The sequence below is a fragment of the Colletes gigas genome, unplaced genomic scaffold (assembly GCF_013123115.1).
Source record: "Colletes gigas isolate AHSC1104 unplaced genomic scaffold, ASM1312311v1 Colletes_gigas_Sc00035, whole genome shotgun sequence".
Lineage (NCBI taxonomy): Eukaryota > Metazoa > Arthropoda > Insecta > Hymenoptera > Colletidae > Colletes > Colletes gigas.
In genome coordinates, this window is record NW_025106664.1 from 1,799,978 (window position 1) to 1,811,222 (window position 11,245).

Genomic DNA, 11,245 nt, shown 5'->3' on the forward strand with positions numbered 1-11,245 from the left:
TCTAGGGGCCCCATTACCATTTTCGTGTCACTTGCAACGTTACCAACAAATCGCGGAAATGAACAGAAGAGGAAGTGAAACAGAAAATGGAATTACAAAAACATTCCTGGCCTGACCACTGCAATCAAAAATAATTTTGTTAGAACGATTGGAAATTTTTCAATTTCGTCGAAAAATTTGTCCAACTTCCTGAATTTTTGTCTCGAAAGTGCGTAGGATTTCGGTGGTATGTGTGTTCACCAAAAATGATTGTGACTGACCCTCACAACCGAAAATAATTTTTTTAGAACGATTTGAAACTTTTTATTTTTATTGAAAAATTTCTATACTAACTTAAAATCTACTCTTGATTTAATTAGAGTACAAATGAAAATCGACCCTCTAGTTTCAATGAAAAATCTGTCTAATGTTGTATTATAATGTGTATTAAATTTATTATTAATGGAAATAGAATATCAGGTCAATCTTGGAATGAGATAAAAATAATAGACAGCTATAAGAAACTATGGAATCCTTAAGGTCCTCTATCATAAAAAGCCTGAAGACTCATCAACTATAAATATTACTTTACGAACAATTTTAAGGAGTACCATGCCTCTGAAATAGGCCGCGTAACGTCGAAATTGTTCGCGTTTGTTTATTCGGCTAGCAATTTCGTTGCTCATAAATTTCAAGAAATATTAGTGCTAATTTTATAATTAACGCGTACCTGCTTGCAAAATTGATGTTTCAAATATGTCAAACCAGAATTCTCAAAATCAGCAGAACGTTTATTTGCCAGAGAGGAAAGTGACAGAACCGGAAATTAATTGCAGGAAAGATTTTGTGAAACGATCGCAATCTGGACGCCAGATCGATGAAGCCAAATTTAGGTGAAATATAACTCAATGTTAGGTTCGATTTCGGTAGTCTGGGGGGATCGCGATATAATCATGAACGCGCGTTTCGAAATTTACGAATTAATTTTGCGTTGCAGATTGAGAAAATGTAAAAGAATTCAAAAGCTGAGGACGCAGAACCTGAAAGTGCCGCAGGTGCCCGATATAATTTCCAATCTCGTAAACATTTTACAGCACGAAAACTTTCTGAAAGTAGTAGATCGATATTTTGGTGGAACAGTGAAAAATCAGTCGCGAAGACAGCTGCGGCCGAGGAAGCCAAAAAATTCTATTTGTAAACCAACCGTTCCAAATCCGACTGAATTAAACTGCGATACCCTGTGATTTAGTTTGATGAAACTGTAAATATTTAAACGTACATAACTGCATAATAAAGGAGAAAATTCAGATTATAAATAAGTTTTTACTACTTGTCAACGTCAAATGTCAGTATCTCTTGTCGAGTATAATTGCTCAATATTGACGGAAGACTGACGCACCGTAGGTACAATCTGGTGAAACATTTTGCTTCGTAGTATCAAAACTATATAGTGGAATCTTTTATTTACAATAACAGCTAGCTATTACTCTTCGCGTGAAACGTTGTAACATGTAGCCTTATCTAACGTTACGAAAATTAATAAAAATAAATTCTCTCCGCTTACGTACCCGTCTCTGTAAATATCTAGCATCGATAATAGTAAAGTTAAAGCAAACCAGTTTTTATCACCTTCCATAAAAGGAACAAGGAACATCGAACGATAATGTTGAAATTGCATCATTTTCAAAGTCATAGTTCCTCCAGAGAGTCAACTAAAACATGGGTTCACATTTTGCTTTCCGTGTCGTCGTAGATCACAGCCGGATTCGTGGCTGCCCACTTCTCTTTGAACGGCAAGTCCTCCTTCTTGGGCTTGTTCTTCAAGCTCTGTACGCCGGCATAGTGATCCTCGATCTCCTTCAAGGTTCTACCCTCCGTCTCGGGCAGTATAAAGTAGAGCGTCACGCCGCCAGCGACGTTCATCAAGCCGTAGAAAAAGAATGTGCCGGCCAAGGACATCCCGTTCACCATGTACAGGAAGATTTTGTTCGCGACAGAGTTGAAGATATAGCCCATGGAGCCAGCAGTCCCCGTCGCGCTGCTCCGTACCTAAGTCAAAAACCCCACAGTTTCTTCATTCAATTAACGATTCTAAGTGCTTTCAAAGCATAAAAAGAACGCCTGTACCTTCACAGGGAACACTTCTCCAGCAAGGATCCACGGTAACAGTCTGATTCCAATATGAGAGAAAAACGCTGCTCCTATCATCAACGTGGTTGGAACCCAGGTGTAATTCTCAGTATTTACCGTGCTGCTGTCGTTCAAATAACCATAAATGGCCGCGAGGCAGAGGCAGAGAGCCGTGGCCGCGATGGAGAACAAGTTCAGCATTCGTTTCCCGGTGAAGTGAATGGCGAAAACGCAGATCAGCGTGCCGACCAATTGAGCCAGGCCAAGGAACACCGCGGCGGTGTACTTCTCGATGGGAGCGTTCAGCTCCTTGAAGATCACCACAGCGTAGGTCTGAAGAGTGTTAGATCCACCGAACGACCCGATGAAGAATGAAAAAGTGACCAGAATGAAGGGCAAGTAGAAGGTTCTCTTTGTGTAGGCCTTCCAGGACTTCTCCAGCGATTCTGCGGGCTTGTGAACGTCCTGGCATACGGTTTGGAACTCTGACGTCACTTGGCCCGGACCAACCCAGCCTCGAAGCCAACACAAAGCGCTCTCCGCTTCCTTCAAACGACCCTTCGCTGCAAGACACGAACACGGTTCGACGGAGGAATTAAACAGGGATCTCAAACTTGCTGGATAGGAAATCTCTGCTAAACGTCGACGAAAGCTTGGATTATTTTGTATTCAATAAGTTGATAGTTTAAATTGATTAACGAGTATATCTTTGACTGGATCGAAACCTTTAACTTAATTCGTTGCGAACGATGAACTGGATATTTTAACTTGAACGCCTGATAAATAGTTTTCAACCGGGGAAGTAGTTTGTCTTTAGTTCTAAGCGTTCTTACGTGAGTTGGATAAACTGATCAAACGAAAGCCTCTAATTTCTACGTGATACTTGATCGCTCGACGATGCTTAATCGTAATTTGTGATGAGTTTAGGAAAAGGAAAAAGAATGAGGATCACCTGCCAACCAGTACGGACTCTCCGGCACCATGCAAAGGGCGACGAAGCAGATAAGGGGGTAAGTCAAATTGATCATGGCGACCGTTCTCCAGTTGGCGAGCTTCCCACTCAGCATCTGCGTGAAGATGCCCAGAATGATGGACATGCTCGAGGTGGCAGACAACATGCCGCGAAGATGGGGTTGCGTCACCTCCGCCACGTAGGTCATCACTGGCGCCTCGAGGAGGCCGCCGGTCAACCCTGTCATGGCCAACGCTATGAACAGCATCCCGGCGTTGGTGGCGTAGTGGAAAATCAACCATGCTATTATGAATGGGACAGTGGTCATCAACATGGTCCGTTTTCGGCCGAGGTATTGTGACACCGGCCCGCTGACGAAACAACCGATCGGTACGAGAAACAGATTCAAGCTACCTAGAAATAAAATAATAGACAGGTGCCTAAATTTTTCGGGGAAAAAGAAAATTTCAAATTGTTCTAAAAAAATTATTTTCGGTTGCGAGGATCAATTATAATCATTTTTGGTCATTAGACATACCCCTGAAATCCTACCCACTTTCGAGAAAAAAATTCGTCAAGATGTGAAATTTTTTGACAAAATTAAAACATTTAAAATCGTTTTAAAAAAATTATTTTCAGTTGCAGGGGTAAATTGCAATCATTTTTGGTCAACAGACATACCGACGAAATCCTACGCATTTTCAAGAAAAAAATTCTTTACCGAAAACACAATGTCTGACCATGACTGACCAATGTCTGATATTTTCTGTGCGGATTGTAGAAATTCTAAGAATATTCGAAAAGTTGTCCCTTGACCGCGTAAAGTGAGAAAACCCGTATAAAAATGGTCCAATTCCTCGTTTTTATCACTTCAAGTATGCCGAATAATCTGAATTTTACTGTACTTACTGATCCACGTCAGTTCCTCCAAGGTGACCGGGATCTCCGAATTCTCCTTCTGCAGTTCCGGTATCAGAATAGTGGAGAATCCCAGAGTGGATCCAAAAGTGATCATCAGAAGATTTTTCGCGCAGACTGCGCAACATTGTGGCAATGCTTGTCGAAATTTCGATATCGGGTAAGAAATCTCGACGTGGCCATTCAATTCGACCGGTGAAGTTTTCTCCTCGTTTCTAAAACAGAAACACACGCTGTACTACTGTACAATCTATACGGGCAGGGTCAGCCGCTAAGAGCAACAAAATATAAAAACAAGTGGCGTTAATGGCACTAAAATATAAAACATTTTCGTGTAAATGTGTTTTATTGTCTACGGAACGCGTTGGAAATTTTACGAGGATCATAATCGAAAGCAAACGATGTAACGAATTGGCCCGATTCGATTGTAACGTGAATCAAAGCCACCAACACCAAGGATGATCCCATCATTCACCTTTTACGACGCCAGAGCTATTGCGCGTTGTTTTTCCCGTCATTGACATAATTCCTTTCAGCGTGAAAGGAACCATCGCTCTGAACCACTGCAATTGCATAAGCCTCGGTGCACGCTCCCCGCGTCGGTTTGCGTAATTCTGTGCACCGATCTTCGCAAACCGGTTCGCACAGGTAGATCGAGCCTAATCTCCGAAGTTAACCGTTTCTCCGATGCACTAATTTGCAACGTCTTTTTTTTATTTATCGATTCTATTCCAAGAGAAGCAAAACGTGCACGGAAAAATCCTCAGCGAGGCTGTGAATTCGCGGACATTAACGCGATAAGATCGCAACAAGCTGCCGACGAGAGTTATTCTGGCTAATCCCTTAATAACCGACGGACGCCGAGGACTTAAAACGTAACCATCGCTTTATCTCTTCGAGAAACCTACTTTTTCTTTTATTTTTGCGCGCGCGAGCAAACAGAACGTGTCGTAACTTCCTTGGCAATTTTTTCTTGTAATTCTTTGTACAGCCAGATCCGTTAATGCCCGCTATCCACTCGAGAATTGTACTCTCGAGTGACGATAAGAGCACTTTTACAAGAGCGACCGGAAGAGCCTTCGCGTCCGAAAGTCACCTCGACACCCGTAAGGTTGACCGTCGCGTTTCCGCACGAAAGAACTCTTATTTCCATTGATTGCGTCGGAGCAAATTTGTCAAACCCATGTTGACCCATTTTTTTTTTTTATATATGAAAAAACAAGGACAATATTTGAGCCACTACAGCGAAAAAAACCCTCAAAGTTTTGTCATTTCTTTTGATTTTGCATGGAAGAATTAATGGAACATACCGGTTGTCTTAACGTCAAATGAAATAGAAATAAGCACGAAGATAAGGTGTTTGATTTTTCTCACTTATAATCCCAAAACTAATTAAGTATAATAGCAAGATGATAAATTAAAGATGGTTGTAAATCTACGATTGTAGATCACCGTAAAAAAACTATCCTCGAGTAATCCTGAAAAAACATAATGGCCAAACGTCATTCTCGAATGGAAATCCCAGCAAATACGCGTGATCGTAGGAGAGAAACTTTAGCAGCAAGTCGCGTGGAAAATTGAGCCTGAAACCTAACGCAATCGTTAGAATTGAAAGCTAGCGGTTAAGCAGTTGTCATTTATCACCATAATCCTCATTTCTCCTTATAAATCACTACAGACGAAAAGTTTTCTCGCTGATAACGGTAGTTTCAAGATTCCTGATAATAAGATCAAAGAATTAGATGATTTTACTCTATTTTATGGAAGCTACGCGGCACTTATATAATCCTATCACGCGACGTTCTTTTCTAGTTCGATCAGTTAATCCTCATTTTTAAAACTTCAATTATCGTTGAAATTACCACATAATAAAAATTCAGACTATTTAGTGTGGTTTAGTTTACCTTTATCTGTAATTACCAAGTGCGTACCGATAGAAATACTGTTTTGTTATTACTTAAAAATTTCCATCGATAGTTACGAAGCAAACGATATAATTGCTCGTTTTTTTGTAAAGTAATCGTTTCTCAGTTTTCCTGCGCACGGAAAAAAATTATTCGAAATACGAAGCGTGCACCAATGTATTAAATTGTAAAGTAACTTTTCGATGCTTCTTCGAATTAAACGTACAGTTTCCTTAAACCGTTACAATTTATTAATCCACCGATTTACAGTATTTTAGCTATCATTGATTTACAAAATTCTTCTCAAATATTCGTAACTATTGTTATTACGAAATTGCAAAATTCTAGTCAAATATCATTGTTCGCTGCACGCCATTGCCAAGGAATATAAATACTTAAATAAATGCTCTATAAAGCGCTGCTTCTTGGATTGACTTTAAGCAGACTGCAAACATCGCATTGTAAAATCTATGATTCTACGAACATTTTCTAATGCATACAATACCACGGCTTATCGTTCGCAGAAATCAGTTAAATCAATTTTATGGCGATTAAATCGGGCGAGTTTAACTGCGTAAGTACTGATTTGAAAATCGGCTTAGCGTCCGAAGAGCTTGTGCTCATTTCATAACTTTTTTCAAACACAAACAGATCGACTGATTGGTATGACAACAAGGAAAGTTGGTTCCTTATCTTGATCATGCTATACACAAATGCATAAGAGCAGAACGAGTAACAAGAAATTATGTTAAGCAATTTCAATAGACGGCACGATGAATGGATGTGCATATGGTAATAACCATCAAGGTCGACGGCTGTATGCAGTAACATTCATAGAAAGAAATGCATATTACGTTTCCGCGATGAAAGTTGTTCCGCATGATTTGTCCGCTGTCTGTTTACGTTTCAAACTGGTCTATAATCGTTTCGAATCTAGAAAACTTCGCGTCTTCCTAACTTGGAGTCGAACTTTTTTTTATCGCTGCATCGAATCGCTGAAATTTCGATCAAACGATTTATTTTCATTACCCTGGAAAGCGTGGTCCAGCGAATTTTGCACCGATATATGAACGATTATCGAAGCTACAATACGGAAGCAACAAGTGGATGAAAAAGTTAAATCCGTGCTCGTAAAAGTTTAAAGGGGATAATCGCGATGGAGGCTTGCAAAAACCGACAAATTTTGTTCGCGATTCTTAAAAGTTTGCCCGTTTAAAAATACGACTCGAGTTTCACTTTGAAATTTGAAAAAATAATCCTGATCCTTTGAATTTTTAACTTCTTCGCCTTCGAACCGGTGAAACTTTAAACTGTTAAACCATTGAACGCTTGAAACTTTAAATCCTTGAATTTTAAACACTTTCTCTGTATCGTAAACCTCTCTACTCTAGTAACTTTAAATCTTTTATGTTTCTGTCTAAAGGTAGTTACGTTTGTAATTTACTGAAACCTCGAACATAATACCTTAATGTTCTAAACCCTCAACACGATACACTACGCCAATATAATGCTACTAAGTTATGTAAAGACGTATAATTAACTTGTATATTACATGTGTTTTAAAATGGAAGGTGTCAGCTATTGTTAGCGATGAATTTCCTGAAATTCATTTTAATAAACTCGTTATCGTCACAATGACTGACAAAGAAAGACGAGACCGTTGATTGCAGAAGGAAAACAACTTTCAATGAAACATGGAACGATCGAAAGGCCTGGAATTTCCATTATACAATCGAAGGATGTTCAATTGAAAAATTTCTAGCAAATTTCTGTTATGCAGTTCTATTTTTTAGTCGTACATCATTGTTAAATTGATTTTGTCGAATTAAACAAATATTGGTCTTCTCACAAAAATTAATTTCTCGTTTGAAATTAAAAATTTTAGTATTTTTCATTCTTCTTCTTGGAAGATCGACGTCTAAATTAAACAAAGGTAATAAATGTTTGGATTAGTGCTGCAATAAAACTACCATTAAACTCTTTAGATGGAGATAAACAACATAAAACGTGCAGACAAAAATAATTACAGGCAAAGTAACCACGATAAGAATTTTATTTCTCTTCGTGAATTATAATTTTAGTAGAGTTTTATAGAATACTATTTTCTTTACGAAATTTTGCAGAAAATAAATGCTACAAACCTATTCATATCCTCGTTGGATGGTGGATACTGCGCCATTTTTGGGGGCAATAAAATACAATCAATTACAGTGTTTTCAACATTTTTCTTTGCATATCTTCTTTTTTCCTAATTTACACGAATTTCTTCTATGCACGAATTCTTCTTTATTTATCAATGTTTTTCTTTTGAAATACTCGCGATAGAGGGAGGGTCTATTAAATTTTAACCCACGAACACAAAATCATAAAACGTGTTTCTTCCCAAAGTCACCACTGTCTCCCAAAATTATTTCTTCCTGTACAGTTTCTCGTTAGATACAATTCAGAAGTCTGTCACTTGGCATTTAACGTTTCTACCGTTTTGTTAGATTGACAACTCCGTAAAAGACTAGGCGAGGCCAGCATAGATATCTGATATCTTCAAATCCTTTTCCCTGGCTTACTTATTTCTCTAACAAACACTGTTAGTCCAAATTTAAAATCAACATTTATCTTTCTCTTTTGTTGTTCGTTATCTTGATTTCATCAAAATTCCATTGAACCAGTCATCGATCATCGCTGCAAGGTCCACGATTGTTCCTTTTTCATCGATCGAGTCCTCAACGTTTGTAACGACACCGATCACGAATTTCTTTTTACTGCTTACAATTTCAGGGCTCGACTTCTTCTTATTCGACCTCTGTACTCCCCCGAAACTTTATGTACACTTTGCAAGTTTCAGTCTCTATCTGTTGCTCCAACCTTTCAAATTTCGCAAAGCCACCTTCCCTTTTTCTTCATTTCGTCGATCCTCAAACCTTGCGCTCAAAACTGGTTGCCTCTGTCGTTGTACTGGTTTTGGAGGATGGGTCTCGAAGTGACCAGACGTCTTCTTCCCTTTTCTTCGATTTGGTGTTTGAAGAAAGCTGGAAGAGAGAGGAGCTGGTCCTTCTCTGAGCAGTTATAACACACTGAACGACAAATGAAAGCGAATACCGATGCCTAGTTCCTCCACTTCCCCCGGCCAGGTTTGTCAGAGTTGTTTCGTAAACGGATACATGTGACTGTGCCCCCCTCTTGCAACTTCGTGGCTGTTACACCTAGTGTGGCGGACAGTCGTGTTTCAAGAGCCGACAGAGGAGTGTGCCATCGATTAATCCGCTTTACGAATTAATAATAACGATGGAGGAATTGGAAATCTTTTCATGAGACGAACTTACGTTGCGTGCGTGTGTATGTGTGCCCCAGGTAAATAAAAGACAAACAAATATTTCAAAAATCATTAGTAAATAGTTAGATATTAGAAGACATCGAAATATCAAATAAATTATTGGTGATATGTAGTATTATTAATTTTTTAGGTGAAACTGTCGGGAGTTGTGGCAACTTTTTCTTTGATCTTGATTAAATCTATATCGCTTGTTTTTTCATTAATGAAAATTACTCCAATAGGTCTTTAAAACAACATAATGACATAGTAACTATAATACAATGCAGGAAATTGGACATTCTCCGCTAGAAATCATCTTATCTTCTCATAGAATTATCTTCTATTATTAGTCTACAACATGTAAAATAAACTGAGACTATTATTACCATCGGATGATTAAAACGTTGAAATATAGAGTTAATCTTCTTACCTTTAATTTACTAAAATATCTTCAAACAATATGGTAAAATTCTTAGTCATTCTTTACTGATAAAAATTACATAATTTTTATTAGTGTCTTGGACTAAGTCACAATGTTTTTGAAACAACACGATACGTAGAAACTGGCACTTCACATCCGCTATAATAATTCTAAAACTGTTAATTACTCTTAACACCTGTGGTTTGCACAAGTCTTATTGCCATTGGAACCATGGAAAACTTCTTGTCCTCAATCAACAACTGCTTTTAACTAATTTCACACCTGGCAATTTAATGGTAAACCATTGTATAATTCATAGTAATAAATTTAAATAAATTAATCTTATATTAAAAAATACGATATAATGCAAATGGTTGAGGAAAATTGTATAGAATTATGTTCTTTGTAAACATATTAACTATACTGTACTAGATTGCTGTAATATAATTGCCTATGATAAATTTCTATGTTCATATTTTCACTTTCTTCGAACAACTTGAACGTGAAAACTTTCTTTGAACTACTTAAGGGGCCTTTCTACCTTGTGGGATTAAAAAAATCGATATTTTTTTTTTTGCATTTTCCTTTAGTATGTTGTCTCGAAAATATATCTACCAAATATTAAATTGAAATTTGAAAAACTAACGAAGTTATAACCTGCTGAAATGTACCGCGCGCAGGTATAACAACTGGACGTGAAACTTTAAAGCTGTTTTTCTCGAAACTACATTTTTCGGCACTGCGTGCGTGATAACTAAAAAACTATTCAAGATATCAACATCAAATTTATACAGTATCTTCAGAACTGGTCTCCCTATATCATGAACTAGGATAATTGCGATATATGCAATACTTTTTCTTTTATTAACAAAAAAGCAACCAAATATATGAAAATATTCAGTATTTTTTCGTAAAATAGCTGCCATTTTGCCATTTTTTGTTTTTTTGAAAAGATCCTAGTTCATGCTATAACCACACTCATCTATATTAAGAATATCGTTGGTTTTAGGATTTCGAATAACTTGTTCACAAGATATCACGTACGCAGTCGAGTGCCGTTCGTAAAAACTGTTGTTTGATGATCAACAAAAACAGCGTAATCAATAGATATTATGCGTTGCAAAAATTCGTAAATATAGCTAAATATATAATAAATGTATCTACAAAATCCGGAATTAATTGCTCTTTAATAACCCGCAAAAAAAAATCACAAAGAAACACGTATTTTTCATGCCTACAAGGTAGAATGGCCCCTTAATCAGGTAGATGAATCATCGAATTTACTATTATTTAAAGTGGTCAAGAGCTGAAATTGTTTTTTGTCTCGAATTTACTTGAATATCCACTTTTAAAAGATAAAGGGCAAAGACGATCAGTTGATCAAAGATAATCATCAATTAAATTTATGTTCTCAATTAGCAAACACGGGAGATAAACTTTCCTTTGTCTTTATTAGGTTTAGATCTCCGTATCTTCGTGTTTGTCCAGTTACCAAGAAACATACACCAACCTGACAAATTCTTTGTTATACAAATTCCAAGAATGTTTTATCATAAAAAGCTATACGCTTAAGCGACATTTAGACCAAATAAATAAGCTTATCAACCGCACTCTCTGCTACTTACGTTCTC

The 11,245-nt window shown here is 37.5% G+C and overlaps 1 protein-coding gene across 1 annotated transcript; it reads right to left on the reverse strand.

The window, feature by feature from the left end:
- Positions 1–1,421: 1,421 nt before the first annotated feature.
- LOC122402326 (facilitated trehalose transporter Tret1-like) lies at positions 1,422–8,936 on the reverse strand. Its single transcript, XM_043405020.1, has 5 exons — positions 8,025–8,936; positions 3,971–4,194; positions 3,062–3,475; positions 2,107–2,672; positions 1,422–2,028 (listed from the first exon to the last, which is right to left on the reverse strand). Exons 1-5 carry the CDS (start codon positions 8,060–8,062, stop codon positions 1,705–1,707), a joined length of 1,566 nt encoding a protein of 521 aa, XP_043260955.1. The 5' UTR covers positions 8,063–8,936; the 3' UTR covers positions 1,422–1,704.
- Positions 8,937–11,245: the final 2,309 nt, after the last annotated feature.